Source organism: Neoarius graeffei, chromosome 2, assembly GCF_027579695.1.
Source record: "Neoarius graeffei isolate fNeoGra1 chromosome 2, fNeoGra1.pri, whole genome shotgun sequence".
Classification (NCBI taxonomy): Eukaryota; Metazoa; Chordata; class Actinopteri; order Siluriformes; family Ariidae; genus Neoarius; species Neoarius graeffei.
In genome coordinates this window covers 99,784,137-99,802,699 of record NC_083570.1, presented here as the reverse complement: position 1 = coordinate 99,802,699, position 18,563 = coordinate 99,784,137, and the positions used below count along the sequence as shown (strand labels likewise).

At 41.0% G+C, this 18,563-nt stretch overlaps 1 protein-coding gene across 1 annotated transcript in view; it reads right to left on the bottom strand.

Moving 5' to 3' along the window:
- trpc3 (transient receptor potential cation channel, subfamily C, member 3) overlaps positions 1-18,563 on the bottom strand; it is a 153,255-nt gene that overhangs the window by 68,621 nt on the left and 66,071 nt on the right. The window contains exon 4 of the mRNA XM_060915280.1: positions 4,188-4,352. Coding sequence (XP_060771263.1) covers positions 4,188-4,352 — 165 coding nt within the window. The remainder of the gene's footprint in view (positions 1-4,187; positions 4,353-18,563) is intronic.

Below are 18,563 nucleotides of genomic sequence, written 5' to 3'. Positions count from 1 at the left end.
GTGTGACCCCCTTGTGCAGCAATAACCGCAACTAAATGTTTCCGGTAACTGTTGATCAGTCCTGCACACCGGCTTGGAGGAATTTTAGCCCATTCCTCCATACAGAACCGCTTCAACTCTGGGATGTTGGTGGGTTTCCTCACATGAACTGCTCGCTTCAGGTCCTTCCACAACAGTTCGATTGGATTAAGGTCAGGACTTTGACTTGGCCATTCCAAAACATTAACTTTATTCTTCTTTAACCATTCTTTGGTTGAACAACTTGTGTGCTTAGGGTCGTTGTCTTGCTGCAAGACCCACCTTCTCTTGAGATTCAGTTCATGGACAGATGTCCTGATATTTTCCTTTAGAATTCGCTGGTATAATTCAGAATTAATTGTTCCATCAATGATGGCAAGCCATCCTGGCCCAGATGCAGCAAAACAGGCCCAAACCATGATACTACCACCATCGTGTTTCACAGATGGGATAAGGTTCTTATGCTGGAATGCAGTGTTTTCCTTTCTCCAAACATAACTCTTCTCATTTAAACCAAAAAGTTCTATTTTGGTCTCATCCATCCACAAAACATTTTTCCAACAGCCTTCTCGCTTGTCCACATGATCTTTAGCAAACTGCAGACAAGCAGCAATGTTCTTTTTGGAGAGCAGTGGCTTTCTCCTTGCAACCCTGCCATACACACCATTGTTGTTCAGTGTTCTCCTGATGGTGAACTCATGAACATTAACATTAGCCAATGTGAGAGAGGCCAACAGTTGCTTAGAAGTTACCCTGGGGCAGGGCCGTCGACAGGGGGGGGACAACCGGGTATTTTGTCCCGGGCCCAGGCATGAGGGGGGGGCCCAGAACTGGTCCCTCATGAAGATGCCATTAATCATTCTGTTTCATTTCAAAATGTGTTGATTTGGGGGAGAAAAATGTGCTATATTTGCATTCAATGAATGATTTCTGGTTCTTTTGCCTTTATTGTCTTCGAAAATAGATTCAAGAACCCACGTACCACCCCTAATGCAGAAATGGTTTGGTCTTTGATTAAGGCGCCAAATAACACGGCACTATAGAGATCTTGCAGTCACGTGACCGGAAAGTACACAACCGCCATCGTGTCGGTCAAAAACACCGCTGAATACTGCTGCACTCGTGTACAGAATGGATCAATTTCAACCGACGGACTACACGGCTCATTTTTCTAATGAACAGATAACTAGATATATGTCTAAAATAAACGATCTACAGATTAGTGACCCTTATGGCTTTCCAGACGGAGTTTTCACGACCGGATTTTGAACTGCCAGCGGAATACCCGGACGTGTATGATTACCTCATCAACTTTCCCTCGCTGTTCAGTGGTGAAGCACTGCGTGCTTATAAATCTCTGCACAGTTATCTTTACAGAAATTCAGGATTTGTCAGCGACTCAGATGTGGCATCTTGTAAACAAAATAATCCTCATTGGATGAGTAAGTCACTTAAGTATTGAGTATAGCACTGACCAGCCGATTATAGAATAGAATAAGGTAATTCCAAATCGTCCGTGTTGTTTACATGGATCTGGCGTTGGAGAGGTAGAGGCTTGGCAGTGGAGATTTGAGTGGCTGTTTGTATGTGTATATGTATGTGGCAATCATATCCAAATGTTTTAGGCACGCTTGCTGAGCTGCGCTGAGCTGGACTCCAGTTAGCTGAAAGCCCGTGGAACGCTGCCTCTTGTTAATTAAACCTTATTTTGTTGGAAATCATCCCGTGTAGATACGACGGCATGTGAAATTGCCAGCTAGATAGAGTTTAATGTAACGAATGGGCTATAAATGGGGTGTTTTGAGGTTAGTCTGTTGCAAAACATTAAACTTTCGCTTACACTGGATACTCTTCAAACAATTCCCTTGCTCAAGTGAAAAATGATAGGCCTGTATGAAAAGCGCAATTAATGAAAGTAGCCTAATAAGCCCTAAATGAATAAAACAACCTCTGTTTTATTGTTGTTGCTTACACGTTAAGATTTTGAAATCTTCTCGGTCCAGTTCTATATCCAGGGAACGTTGTAATCCTTTTGGTTTATCCGTAATAAACGTGTCAGCCCCCAGGTCAGATAGGCTAATGTTACGTGGTTGGGAGGGTGTCAATTTTTTTTGTAACATTCTAAATCGAGTATGGAAAGGACGTTTATGAAAAACAAGACAAAAAATACACTGAAAAACTCACTGTACACATCACTAGTGGTGATGCTTCTATGTTCAGATTTTGGGAAAGCCATAACTCCATTCTCATTGAGGCCCAGTTCCATCCCGTAAACAATCATTTTGGTTTATCAACTACCTGCGCTCAAACATGTCACAGGAGAGGCTCAATGGGCTGGCTATGCTCTCTATAGAGCGCGAACTTGCAAAGAAGCTGGACTTCAATGACCTTATTGACGACTTTGCCACAGCAAAAGTCCGGCGCATTGCATTTCGCACCTGAATAGTTGCAGACTAAGGAAATGTTCAAACTGTAAATATGTTGAAATGTTGAAATAAAATGGTTGACTGTTATAATGGGCTTGGAATACCTGTTATTTAAGGGTGTTATTTAAGGGTTGGAGTGAATGGAGACTGAAAAGAGGGGTTGGGTGTGGGTGGTTGCTGTGTGGCGATGTGCGTGCGCGCGTATGTGTGTGTGTGGGGGGGCCACTCAGATTATTTGGGGGGGGGCCCACTCAGATTATTTTGTCCCGGGCCCAGCCAAAGCTGTCAATGGCCCTGCCCTGGGGTCCTTTGTTACCTCGCCGACTATTACATGCCTTGCTCTTGGAGTGATCTTTGTTGGTCGACCACTCCTGGGGAGGGTAACAATGGTCTTGAATTTCCTCCATTTGTACACAATCTGTCTGACTGTGGATTGGTGGAGTCCAAACTCTTTAGAGATGGTTTTGTAACCTTTTTCAGCCTGATGAGCATCAACAACGCTTTTTCTGAGCTCCTCAGAAATCTCCTTTGTTGGTGCCATGATACACTTCCACAAACATGTGTTGTGAAGATCAGACTTTGATAGATCCCTGTTCTTTAAATAAAACAGGGTGCCCACTCACACCTGATTGTCGTCCCATTGATTGAAAACACCTGACTCTAATTTCACCTTCAAATTAACTGCTAATCCTAGAGGTTCACATACTTTTGCCACTCACAGATGCGTAATATTGGATCATTTTCCTCAATAAATAAATGACCAAGTATAATATTTTTGTCTCATTTGTTTAACTGGGTTCTCTTTATCTACTTTTAGGACTTGTGTCAAAATCTGATGTTTTGGGTCATATTTACGCAGAAATACAGAAAATTCTAAAGGGTTCACAAACTTTCAAGCACCACTGTATTTTTCTCTGGGAAAATACGGTCATTTATTAAATGTATACATTTCGTACTAGTTGAAACTTCACACCACCTGCATTTTAGTGGAAATAAACCACTGCATCTATCTTGATGAGTGTAAATCCATTAGCAGGATGCACAATGATCTATCTTAAAATATTTAATAATTTTCACTCCAAAATATACTGCAAGTATTTACTAGTATGTGTATATCGAGGTGACAAATTTTAGGGACTGATCAACAGTGCAGCGCGCATGGAAGAATGCCAAAAGAACCTGTCACAATAGTAACTGCCGAATTGCTGGGTATATGGAACTGGTCTATAGAACTAGTCTATAGAACTGGTCAAAAGGATCTGTTCTATAGGATTTTTTTCTATAGAAAGTACTGAAGTTTGACAGGATTTCCATTAAGTTTGTTATAGGATTCCTTTAGAACTTGTTCTATAGGATTCCTATTGAAGCTTTCTAGCAGGGATATGTACTCGCAGAAAATGACATCACACACAATGGAGTTATGGCGGCCTCCCTGACAAACAATAGTCTCATCTATTTTCATCACTTTAGTGATTATATCGTTAAGAACAAATTCAGCATGCAGCTTTTTTTTTTATAAAGGACAGATATAAAGACCGACTTTTAGCTCAATTTGTTTATTTGTGAGATATTTTCTTTAAGTGCAAAGCCTTATTGTTTATAACTATACTCCTAAAAAAAACGCAAAACAACCACGGGATGGCCTGGGATAACTGGCAAAACAGTAGTGAACAAATCATATTCATCAAGTATTTTTGAATTTGTCAGAATTTTACTTTAAGACGTTGTTTCGTGGCATCTTACCTTGCTGCATGGAGCAAACCAATACCCCACAGCCAGCAGGGGGAGGCCTAGAGCTACCACCAACACCACCAGACACTTCACTGCGATGGACTGCTCTCGGAGACCTAACAGGTTCTCATACCAGATAGTCAACAGCTGCTGCTGGCAGTTAGGATGGGCCACGAACTGGAGAGGACAGAAAGAAATATCCAGGTGTTTGAGTTTTCATGGATGTATAAGACAAGAACAAGGTTTTCAAATAACAAAACACTTCATTATTGGATGGCATGGATTCATATTAGAGTAAAAACACCTTATCATGATACTTTGAGACGATACACAATTTATACGTTTGGTAACAAACTGCCAGGGAAATCTCAGTGCTGCTTAAAAATAAAGTTTGCTGAGCATTTTATTGAACTTCTACAAAAAGCAATGATTTAACCCTGACAAGGAGACAAAAATATCTGTAACTACATTTTTTAAATAGCATTTTTACAATTTAGTCATTCTTTAAAACAAAGCACTTAAAAGTTTGTAATTGCTTTAAAAATATTTAAGTTATTCTACGGGTGGCACCGTGGTGTAGTGGTTAGCGCTGTCGCCTCACAGCAAGAAGGTCCGGGTTTGTGGCCGGCGAGGGCCTTTCTGTGCGGAGTTTGCATGTTGTCCGTGTGGGTTTGCTCTGGTTTCCCCCACAGTCCAAAGACATGCAGGTTAGGTTAACTGGTGACTATAAGGCTACATCCACACGGCAACGAAATTTTTTTTTTAAATATCGCGTCCACATGGGGAACGGATCAGTAAAATATCAGGTTCATATGGCAACGCAACGCTTGCTGAAAACGATGCAATACACATGCCACACCACTACGTGCGCTGTAAGACGGTCCCATCGGAGACACCAGAACAATAGAAGAAGTAGACGCATGCGCATAAACCCCTTCTTCTGTAGCATTTAGCATTAGCCACATAAAGTTTTGATTATTAATCAGTAGCGTAAAATGAAAGATGCGGAAAGGGGAATGAATGGGGGTAGATGGAAGCCGGTACGCCAACATTCTGATATCCTCCAGAATTCTTTAATGGTCCGGAATAAATTGAATGCTACACGTTGATGGATTACTTTGTTCTTCTACGCCCTTTTTGAGGAATGTATTGTCGGACTTAAACCAACATCTGAAGAGGTGAGATCGCTCCTTTTTTTTTCCTATGTTTGCTGGTGGGATTGTTTTTGTTTTTGGAAAGCGCACGGGCGGTGCGTGGTTTGGTACTGCTTCCGCAGTGTTTGGACTAAAGACTCTGCCCTAAGGGCTATTCTCTCTCTCTCTCTCTCTCTCTCTCTCTCTCACTTTGCACCATTACACAATAAATATTCACAGTGAAAATATTTTGTAAGTGCGTTTCATGAACCAAGTTATAGGATTTGTTGACAACTCGCATCGAGTTAGTTACACTTCTACCCGGCGTGAAGCACTGACAGTCATGTGGTTGTGACGTCATCATAAACAAATCCGTTCTACTCATCCAGACGACTTCGCAACGGCGCCGTTGCCAGATTTTTTCACTCTGGAACCCGTTCTCAAAAGATTTTGTTTTGGGGCACCCAAAACACCTGTGCCGTGTGGACGCCAGGCCGAAACGATAAACAATTTTATCAGATTCACCTGAATCCATTGCCGTGTGGACAGGGCCTAAATTGACCGTAGGTGTGAATGTGAGTGTGAATGGTTGTCTGTGTCTATGTGTCAGCCCTGTGATGACCTGGCGACTTGTCCAGGGTGTACCCCGCCTTTCGCCCGTAGTCAGCTGGGATAGGCTCCAGCTTGCCTGCGACCCTGTAGAACAGGATAAAGCGGCTACAGATAATGAGATGAGATGAGATGAAGTTATTCCACGAAATTGAGTCGTACATGAACTGATAGTGCCGAGTTGGCTATAAGGCATGTACAACAAGACTGATTGGAATAACTGTTTTATTCTAACCACATTTACCAGATTTTGAGAAACAGGGCATTTTTATTTTTAGCAATTTTGATAAATAAAAACTTTATACAAAACGCCCGACAAAATCATTTTCACTTCAAATGTAAACAAACTGGCAAAATGACAGGAGCAATTTGTGAAAAAATGATACATTTAAAAAAAAAGTATGTCCCTACCATCAAATATGTTTATTCCATATTTTGTTGCTTTTATTTTGCATTTTTTGGGGTTTTGTTTTCGAGTAGTTTTGATTTCATCCTCGGTTGGTTCAGCAACATGCTCTGCCATTTTGTTTTTTTCTACTCATGGTATATGAGCTGATAGCCTAGTAGTAGAGTAGCCAATCAGAGCCCACGATTGCTCATATCCAGTGAATGTGAATAGAATAATCATAAATATTATGAAAGGATAGTGTGATACCGCGACAATATCAGTTTATTACAATATCAGTATCAGTATTATCATCTTGTACTGTCACTTCATTGAGGAAAACATTTTCCATTCGAGGGCAAGCCTTTTGGTTGTTGGCATCATTACAGAAACTCAGAAATAGAATCAATAAATGGATAAATCTTTCTCGTCACAAATATTAATTGTATGCCTTAAGAATAGATTTGACTACATGCATCAGAGTATTATCAAGTCAAATTTTACCGTATGTACAGGAAATACAGGGGATTGAAATATTGTTTCTCCTAGACCCTCAGTGTAAACATAAATACACAAACAAAAGAAGTATTTATCAGGGATGAGAGTGGGTGGTCACCAAAAAAGCAGAAAACAAGATGGCGCCCGAAGCCGGGGGTCTGGGAGGGATACCCCCAGGAAAATTTTGAAAAATAAGGCCTTACAAACCACTTTTCCTGCAATCTGAGCTGTAGTAGATAAAAAAATCTGTTGTCTTTTTTATATATTTACATGAAAATATGTTTCAAATCAATAGGAGTATTGTTTGAATTCAAAATAAAATCACATTCTACATTCAAGGGTATGGTTATAATTTATGATCAACAAAAATGACAAACTAAATTCACATTAAACGTAAGTTTTATTAATTATCAAAATGTTCATATATTAAATAAAATTTCTTAGGGAGAAAAGGTCAGTCACCCTATGTCCTCATTAGTTGCATATGATTTCAAAAAGTCTTTTGAAATATTTAAGTTTTCAAAACTGTCAGCATTAATTTCAGATTTACTGACTATCTATCATATACATGTTCAATGGATTAAATCAAACGAATGCTAAGTTTATGGGATAATGTCTATGTACACTTTATACAATTATTTATAGTTCACAGTCACTTCTCATTTTCATTTAATCATTTCGACGACTTCTTCAGCCTTTTGGCCAAAGACAAAAGCTTGTCAGTCCTCTCTCTGTTTTTTATACCAGCATTGATTTCACGTACCTTCGCTTCGTCTCGCTTGTCAATTGTATTTGGCATTTTGAGTAAAAAAGCCGATACGAAAGAGAAACGTATTTTTGAAGCGCAGCGACGATGAACATGTGCAAGTCTCGATAAAATAGAACGATGTGGGTACTTTTGTAAGAACTGTTATGATTGGCTTTTGTTCTCTCCCACACTCTTGTAAGAACTGTTATGATTGGTTATCATGCTCTCGCCAGCGATGTTTTGGCCAATTACATTGTAGAAAACACGTATTCTACCGCGAGACTTAGTGAGACTAAAGATGGCGAAACTGTAAACATGTAACATCGTCGTACGCTTGAGTATCACAAAGGAACATACCCCAACCCCCCTCAATGAAAAAAAAAATCTCAACGGATTTGGCATAATATCGATTTTTGCTCAGAAAAAGCGGAAATCTGCCGAAAAGCGGAAAACTCTCATCCCTGATTTATTTTAAAAAACCGCACACACATGCAAAACCACACAAGCAAAAGAAATAGTGCAAATGGTAGTAGTGCAAAACAGCATAATGGATATGGGAGTATCTACGATGTGCAAATAATCTTCAATTACAGAACGAGCAGATATTTGTGGGGAAAAATAGGTAGTCGTGAAGTGACAAGTGTCTGATTTATTTAACAAGACTACAGCTAGCTCGGAGGCTCCGGTACCTTTTTCCACAAGGCAGGGGACTGAATGAGGTGGGTGGGTGGTGGTGCTGGTGGGGGGTGTTGAGAACACATAACACACAAAAGATTCACTGGCATTACAGTAGTGTGCAAAAGTCTTAGGCACATAAAGAAATGCTGCCGACCAAAAATGGCTTAAAAATAATGAAATAATGAAATTAAGTGTTTCGACATTAAAAAAAAAAAACATAAAGAGTAAGCAGTAAGCCATAATCAATGAAACAAAGTCGATATTTGGTGTGAGACGGCCCTTTGCTTAGAAAATAAATAGTAGTCTCAGGTACAATGAGGGTGCGGCACAGTGGTGTAGTGGTTAGCGCTGTCGCCTCACAACAAGAAGGTCCGGGTTCGAGCCCCGTGGCCGGCGAGGGCCTTTCTGTGCGGAGTTTGCATGTTCTCCCCGTGTCCGCGTGGGTTTCCTCCGGGTGCTCCGGTTTCCCCCACAGTCCAAAGACATGCAGGTTAAGTTAACTGGTGACTCTAAATTGACCGTAGGTGTGAATGTGAGTGTGAATGGTTGTCTGTGTCTATGTGTCAGCCCTGTGATGACCTGGCGACTTGTCCAGGGTGTACCCCGCCTTTCACCCGTAGTCAGCTGGGATAGGCTCCAGCTTGCCTGCGACCCTGTAGAAGGACAAAGCGGCTAGAGATAATGAGATGAGATGAGGTACAATGAGTGCAGTTTTATGCGGAAACGAGCTGTAGGTTTTACTGAGCATCTTACAGAACCAGCCACAGTTCTTCTGGACACTTTGACTGTCACACTCACTTCTTCATTTTGCACCAAAACCCAGCAGGCTTCATTATGTTTTCTTTTTTAATCTGAAAAGTGCTCTCTTATATAATATGCTGCTCAGATACAAACTTTTTTTTCTGTAACATTTAATTTTGTGCTGGAAATCAAAGGTTTGGACTCGAAAATGTTTTTGTGAAGTTTTGACTCGATAATATTTGTTTGTTTTATCTGTAACCGCTTATCCCTTGCAGGATCATGGGGGGCAAGCTGGAGCCTATCCCAGCTGACCATGGGCAAGAGGCAGGGTACACCCTGGACAAGTCGCCAGCTCATCACAGGGCTGACACATAGACAACCATTCATGGTCAATTTAGAGCTACCAATTAACCTAACCTGCATATCTTTGGACTGTGGGAGGAAACCCATGCAGACATAAGGATAACATGCAAACTCCACACAGAAAGGCCCTCATCGGCCGCTGGGTTCAAACCCAGACCTTCTTGCTGTGAGGTGACAGTGCTAACCACTACACCACTGTGCCGCCCCTTGATAATGTAGAAGTCATAAAATAGAAATCTATAACAAAGTTTGTATGAAAAAAAAACCCAGAGTGCCTAAGACTTTTGCACAGTACTGTATGTGATGAGGCAAACCACTTCATCTTTCTGAAATTAAGTACAATTCAGACCATAATAACGCAAACATTTTTTAAATATCAGGTTTATTTGTGTTTATACCACAGAGCTGATAAATTCTTGATTCTGATTTGATGATGTTGGTTCGTTTTCAAACCAATCATAATGCACTTGTTCTAATATGTTATCATTACTATAGTAACAACTTAAACAGATACTTGTACAACTGACACTCTACATAAAGGGATTAGATAGAAAATTTGCATAATTATTGAAATAGTGATGCTTTCCGTGAGGATGTTTAGAATTTTTGGAAGGAGTCTTCAGTGCCAGCACTTTATAAAAGTCAAGTCAAGTTTATTTGTATAGCGCTTTTAAAGGAACAGTCCACCGTACTTCCATAATGAAATATGCTCTTATCTGAATTGAGACGAGCTGCTCCGTACCTGTCCGAGCTTTGAGCGACCTCCCAGTCAGTCAGACGCGCTGTCACTCCTGTTAGCAATATAGCTAGGCTCAGTATGGCCAATGGTATTTTTGGGGGCTGTAGTTAGATGCGACCAAACTCTTCCGCGTTTTTCCTGTTTACATAGGTTTATATGACCAGTGATATGAAACAAGTTCAGTTACACAAATTGAAATGTAGCGATTTTCTATGCTATGGAAAGTGCGCACTATAATGACAGGCGTACTAACACCTTCTGCGCGCTTCGGCAGCGCATTGATACGGAGCTCAGATTTCAATGCGCTGTCGAAGCGTGCAGAAGGTGTTAGTATGCCTGTCATTATAGTGCGGACTTTCCATAGCATAGAAAATCGCTACGTTTCAATTTGTGTAACTGAACTTGTTTCATATCACTGGTCATATAAACCTATGTAAACAGGAAAAACGTGGAAGAGTTTGGTCGCATCTAACTACAGCCCCAAAAAATACCATTGGCCATACTGAGCCTAGCTACATTGCTAACAGGAGTGACAGCGCGTCTGACTGACTGGGAGGTCGCGCAAAGCTCGGATAGGTACGGAGCAGCTCGTCTCAATTCAGATAAGAGCATATTTCATTATGGAAGTACGGTGGACTGTTCCTTTAACAACAGGCATTGTCGCAAAGCAGCTTTACAGAGAATTAAAGACTTTAAACATGAGCTAATTTTATCCCCTAATTTATCCCCAATGAGCAAGCCTGTGATGACGGTCGCAAAGAAAAACTCCCACAGACGACATGAGGAAGAAACCTCGAGAGGAACCAGACTCAAAAGGGAACCCATTCTCATCTGGGTGACAACAGATAGCGTGATTATAAATAACTTGCTTCTATAACAGTGTCCTATATAATCACAAAGTCTAAATGTGAAACCAGGAAATTCATTATAGTTTCAACATGAAGTCTTTTGTTGAAGTTATAAGCTGTTTATTGATGAAAACTTGAGTGCAAAACTGTTCATGACAACTGAAGTCCTAAAGTTAGCAAGTCAACTGTAGTCCTCAGCCATGAATGTATTATTGTAAGTGTCCAGAGCGTCTTCCAAGTGCAACTTTGGTCAAAGTTTTTCCAACATGCAAGAGTTTTTCACAATGGAGCACTTTGGAGGTTCATGGTAACATGACAAACTACATTGTTACATCTTATTTTGCTTCAAGAGAGAGAAAGAAAATGAGAGACTGTTGATGTGATGGAATGGCTGTTTATAACTGTTATGACAAATGTTACTTGTCTCGTGGATGTTCCAACATTAAATGTAACAATAAATAGATAAAAAGCATGACGTTGTTCTTTAACGAGACCGTCAATAATGGCATAGCTCACTCCGGCCTCGTCTAGTCCAGAAGGAACGATCTAAAGTGGCCACCTTGTGAAATAAATTTTGCAAGCTATATACACTAGATACAAGCTATATATAGAAGCTACCGTATATCCACCCTAGGAATACAGACCTATTTGCCAGAAAGAATCCAAAACAGTGAGGAATTGACCGAGAAGAAGCAATTTTTGTTGAACTGCTCATTAATGCTTAATTAGTCCATAACTTCATTCATGATTTTAACAAGTGTTGCCAAGCAAAACAAACCTCGCCCGTCAGTCTGGCTTATTCCGTGACCTTCAGTTTGACATTTCAAGGTCAACATTCATGGTGCTAAATGAAAGCTCATATGGGACTACCTATATGTTGATAATGGTAATATTTCTCAATCATCAGCTGTCAGGTATGAAAATCCATGACCTTGAGTTTGACATTTCAAAATCATTCAAGGTCAGAGGTCATGGTGGCAGCTGAAAGCCCATATGGGACTTCTTATATGTTGATAATGGTAAATATCTGTCAATCATGAACCATTTTAAAGTTATGAGCCTCTGAAAACCCATGACCTTGAGTTTGACCTTTCAAGGTCACTCATGGTCAAAGATCATGGTGCCAAATAAGAGCCATATATGACTTTCTATATGTCAATAATATTAAATATCTGTCTATCTTGAACCGTTTCCCAGTTATGAGCCTCTGAAAACCTGTGTCCTTGACCCCTGACATTTGACCCCCAACCACTAAGAAAACTATGAGAGATACCCCATCATATAGCATATCAATGGAAGCAAACTTGAAAGATGAACATTTTGGATTTAGTTTGAAGTAAATATGATGAATATGAAGGAAGATATCATGGGGAAAAACAATTTTGACCTTTTTGATGACCTTAACCTTGACCAGATGACCCTCAAAATGTTGGAGGTTCTATTTGAGACCAATGCCCATCTGTCCTGAAAGTTTCATGAAAATTGGTCTTGCCCTTTCCCTGTAATGTTGCTAACAAAAACAAAACAAATAGTCCAAGTCCAAGTCAGCTTTATTGTCAGTTTCTTCATATGCACAGGTCATACAAGGAAACTGAAATTACGTTTCTCTCTATCCCATGTAAAGACATAGACAAACATAGGACTGACATTAAAAAGACAAACATTAAAGCGCAAGACAGGACCAATAACAGTGTAACAAGCAATAAGTAATAATAAAGTAATGATTAAAAAAAATTGAAACATTTAACATTTAGAAAAATAATCTAGGCTAAAGACAGGAAGATAAGAACAAGAACAAGACTAGTATACAAGACACACAGTACAGCACAGTCCAGGGCAGTCCAGTTGAGGTTATCACAGTAGCAGCATTATGTAGAATAATGTGTTAAATAATAATGTGTAGCATTAGAAACCCCACCGAAAAACAACAGCTCGCCCCCTGGTGGACTCCGTCCCAGGTGAGGTAAATTAAGCAAATCTGGGTAGAAGTTATATGCACCCTAGGTACCCCTACTTTCATGTCAGAAAGTATCAAAATTGGTGAAGAATTGAGGGAGAAGAAGCGGTTTGTGTGGAAACTGCTCATTAGGGCTTAATTACTCCATATCTTCATTATTAATTGCAATTATGCAAATTTGGGTAGAAGCCATATGGACCCCAGGCAGACCTACCATCCTACCAAAAAGAATAAAAATCGGTGAAGAACTGAGAGAGAAGAAGTGATTTTCGTGAAATGTAGACAATGCCAGACAGACGGCAGACAACACATGATGACATAAGCTCATTGCCTGTTGGCTGGATGAGCTAATAAAGAGGAATAAAACTCTTTGAGGTGTGGTCTTTAAGTTATTGGAAAATAATCAACTTTTGAGTTGCATCAGTAAGTCTGTTTTGCATTGGGCGCATCACACTACCTATTCATTGATTAATTTCCTTAAACAGTTTCCCCAAGTGTTATATTCCTGACTAAATTTCACAACCCTACAGTGAATCTGTCAACAGTTCCTCAAATAATTTCCTTCGAATCAATGAAAATGTTAATCCTAGTTCTTTTTTGTCTGGTAATGTCATTTTACTGAATTTACACACTCTCGACACCTATACTAAGGGGTGGAGAGCTGAGGAAAGTGTATAGAGATTAACAGCTTGTTTGATTCACTTTGGTGAAGCAATGTCTGAAAGCTTAGCTGGTCATTTGGATATTAAGCGTGAATGTCAGAGAAACAGACAGCAATCCCATGAATAGATCTGACCTACTTCTGGAGTGATGGATTCAGTGGTGGATCTGGGGAACAGCAGAGATAGTAATGATGGTTGAAGAAACTTCTCAGTGTTTGTGCTTGGACTGTGCTTGGACCCACAGCTGGTCTATGCCTCAAAATGTGCACTTGGTGTGGTGAGTGAGATTAGAACCTTTCCTGAGAAACACACTCCAAAGACCAGGATGGGGAAACTGAGGACTGGGTGATGGATTGAATTTTGCTCAGAGGAGAAAGTGTGACACATTTTTAAGACACTATTCACAGATACTTTCATGCAGTTATGAACAGTGACAGAAAAAGACTGTCAACATGCCACTCATCATGTTCATCATCATAGTGAGGACCATCATAGTCATAAGTCAGCATGAATGTGAAAAGTTAAAGTGTGATTTGTTAGAAAAACCAATTAAAATGGTCTTAAATCTGCCTAGAGGAGGCTATCCACCAGAAGTCAGTGACTGGATGAAGAGTTCTTTAGTCATTACCTTATAGGCATTTAGCAGACACTCTTATCCAGAGCAACATACAACATACCCAGCGCAGCCTGCACTGTAAAAAATGTCCGTAGAATTAACAGGGAATTTATGTAAAATCATGACATAAAAAAACTGTAAATACAAAAACAATGAAGCAGTGTGTAATTTACATCAATATACTGTAAAACTCCTCACCAAATACCACTGTTAATTTAACAGTAAGAATATGTTGAATTGATCATATTTTTTTGTAGAATTTACAAATTGTTGTAGTTTAAACACAGACAAACTGTAATACTAAAACAGAATGTGATAGTTAAAATTACATAATTGCCCTGTTAAAAAAAATACAAAAACGGCCACTGTCGTGGCTCAGTCGACTAAGGCGCCATACTGTGAATCTGGGGACCCGGGTTTGATTCTGACCCAAGGTCATTTCCCAGTCTCTCTCTAGCTCATTTCCTGTCTCTACACTGTCCTATTCAATAAAGGTGAAAAAAGTCCCCCCAAAAAAATATCTGTCTAGTAGATCATTGAAACCAGCATACAAAAATCCCGTTGTTCTTACGGAAAAAAACTGGCAGCTGGAGTCACCAGAAAAAATCCGTAAAATATACAGCAAAACGGTAATTGCTTTTACGGTACAGCTTGTACATTTTACAGTTAAATCCAGCATATAAAACACTGGACTTCTGTTATATTTGCTACTTTAAACTGTAAAATGTACATGCTGTGCTGTAAAAGCAATTACTGTTTTGCTGTATATTTTACGGATTTTTTCTGGTGACTCCAGCTGCCAGTTTTTTTCCGTAAAAACAACGGGATTTTTTTTACAGTGTGGGGAGCAGTTAGGGGTCAGGTGCCTTGCTCAAGGGCAGTTCAGCCATTTCTGCTGGTCCAGGGAATCAAACTGGCAACCTTTTGGTCCCAAAGCTGCTTCTCTAACCATTTGGCCATTGCTTCCCCATTAGTCAGAGGAGCAGCCAAATTTTACCCTGACTTTACATTATCAGTATTTAGCAATACCTTATAGATGTGCATTGAATATTCTGTTGAAAATATGTCCTCGTGCTAGTACAAATAGAACCCTGTTATATAGGAGTTACCATGAAAGTTACAGTAGTCCAGAGAAGAAGACAGTACTGGATTTCTTTTTAAATAATACATCTTATCTCATCTCATTATCTCTAGCCGCTTTATCCTTCTACAGGGTCGCAGGCAAGCTGGAGCCTATCCCAGCTGAATACGGGCGAAAGGTGGGGTACACCCTGGACAAGTCACCAGGTCATCACAGGGCTGACACATAGACACAGACAACCATTCACACTCACATTCACACCTACGGTCAATTTAGAGTCACCAGTTAACCTAACCTGCATGTCTTTGGACTGTGGGGGAAACCGGAGCACCCGGAGGAAACCCACGCGGACACGGGGAGAACATGCAAACTCCGCACAGAAAGGCCCTCGCCGGCCACGGGGCTCAAACCCGGACCTTCTTGCTGTGAGGCGACAGCGCTAACCACTACACCACCGTGCCGCCCTTAAATAATACATCATGTAGATTATTGCTTGTTTAAGTGCTTGGTGAAATGGTCTTCAGTCTCTGTTTGAAGACAGAAATTGACTCAGCTGTTTGGACAACCATGGGAAGTTCATTACACCACCCGGGTGCCTGAACAGAGAACAGAGAAGGGCCTTTCTTGATGATTATCTTCCTTGTGTCTTGGTGGATGGTGGGCTGAATCAAGCTGTGCTTGTGGCTCTGTCCATCCTGGAGCTCTGAAGCAAGCGGCAACCTCTGCTCCTGAAAAGTGAAACCAATGAGGAAGCGCTAAAATCTGCAGCTCCTCAAATGGCCACTTGAGGCTGGCTCCAAAAGCGAGTCAATTCCCATAGACCTCCATGTTAAAATGTTTACAGCCTGGTATAAAAAAACCAAAACAAACAAACAGTTTTGGTCTCTATCGCTAGTTTCCCCCTTCATGACAACTGTACTGGGGTAAATTTTTATATACAGTTTAAATTATACTGAGCCATACATTTATCCATAATTTGGGGCAGGGCAGATTTGAGTGACAGCTAGGTTTGTGTCATCTTTTTAGCCGTGAGCTGGCATCACCTCAGAACTCAAGCCAAATTCACTGCAGGTGATCCTTGATCAAACATATTTATTGGACGGTTGCATGCTTGGTGATTTTTTTTGTAAATCAGCCACTGATGTTATGTTCTGTATCTTATGGAGCAGCTTCTTTTAGTTTAGCCAGTAGCTTACTGGCTAGCTTGCATAGCTAGCTTGTTAGCTTTGAGATTAGTAGGCATATTCCATCCATACTATTCCAGCAGCCAGGCTTCACTATCCCTGCCCCTTTCTCCATTTATGGACTAGCCGGGAGTTAGGTGGAATCAAGTGCTGCCAAGATGGTGACACCTGTAGCCTCCTTATTTGAGCTTCAAATCCACTCTTCAGAAACCCTGTGAGTGATGTCACAGAGGCTTTGTCCATTATTTTTACAGTCTATGCTCTGAAGCTCACACAGAAGAAATTATACACAGCACAACTACAAGATGGACACTCCACAAAGCTGGGCTTTATCGAAGAATGGCGAGCCATGAAAATTAAATCATGGTTGGTGTTTGCCAGAAGGCATGCTGGCAGATATGCTAGAAGATCGTCATGTCTGATGAGACAAAAATCTAACTTTTTGGCTATGGCATAATGTACTACATTTGGCAGAATCCCAACACTGTTCATCACTGTGAGAACACCATTCTCAAAGTGAACCATGGTGGTGGCAGCATTATTTTGTGTCAAAGCTTTTGATCAGCAGGGACTGGAAATCTGATGAGGGTATAGGATAAGATGGATGGGGCCAAATACAGGGCAATCCGAGAAGAAAACCTGTTTCGGTCTGCAGAGACGTGAGACTGGGGTGGAGTTTTGCCTTCCAACAGGACAATGACCCAAAGCTATACTGGGGTGGTTTAAAACCATCAGGGCTTTCCCCAAAGTGTGGATACATGGCGTTCCGCCATGCTGTGTGACATCAGCGCCATGTTGCCACTTGCATGCACAAAAAAAAAATCAATACCATGAATTGAACAATACAGAGTACTTTCTGCATCAAAATATCTCTTATTCCCCTCTGAAAATGAGTGATAACTATAGAAATAGGAAGATATTGTAATATATAAGTCTAGACTATTCTGGTACTCAACCCAGAAGTGAAAATAAAGGGTTTCGCTGTGTGCACTGACTGCCATTCGCAACCATACATAAAACCACATTCTAGGCGCTGTTGCATGATTTGACATCAATTCTGTTCCTGGCATCCTGGAACTGGAAAATGAAGAGGCATGCGATACTGTTCAATATGATGCATTTTTTTGTTGTGCAGTAAAATTCAGTATTTCTCTGAATTGACTGTTTCCAGTGTTTTCATTTAAAATCGAATTTTGCCATTTAAATTTTGCCCCTTGAGTATTTGATAAGGTAAAAATCAGCAAATTTAATAATGTTGAATCAGCCCTAGATGCCACCAGAATGCACCATTTGAAGTCTCTAATTTCAAAATTTTCCAGGGGAGCATGCCCCCAGATCCTCCAAGCAACCAACCATACAGGCCCCTTTAGGGCCTTCTGAGCTGGGCGGGGCTCCACATCAGTAGCATTGTTCTGATAGGTTTTTTCTGGAGAAAGCCCTTCCATCCATCCATTATCTGCAGCTGCTTATCCTGTAAAGGGTCACAGGCAAGCTGGAGCCTATCCCAGCTGACTATAGGCGAGAGGCAGGGTACACCCTGGACAAGTCACCAGGTTATTGCAGGGCTGACACAGAGACAAACAACCATTCACACTCACACCTAAGGTAAATTTAGAGCCACCAATTAACCTAACCCACATGTCTTTGGAGGAAACCAGAGCACCCGGAGGAAACCCACACAGACACGGGGAGAACATGCAAACTCCACACAGAAAGGCCCTCGCCGGCTGCTGGGCTCGAACCCAGGACCTTCTTGCTGTTAGGCGACAGCGCTAACCACTACACCACCGTGCCACCCTGCAGAAAGCTCTGACTATGTATCTGAATGTGTTATAATGGCCCAGTCAAATTTAGCCTTTGATCTTGTTGAAAATCTGTGGAAAGACTTGGAAATTAGGGTGGCATGGTGGTGTAGTGGTTAGCACTGTCGCCTCACAGCAAGAAGGTCCTGGGTTTGAGCCCAGTGACTGGCAAGGGCCTTTCCGTATGGAGTTTGAATGTTCTACCCGTGTCTGCGTGGGTTTCCTCCAGGTGCTCCGGCGACTTGTCCAGGGTGTACCCCGCTTCTCGCCCATAGTCAGCTGGGATAGGCTCCAGCTTGCCTGCAACCCTGTAGAACAGGATAAGTGGCTACAAATAATGGATG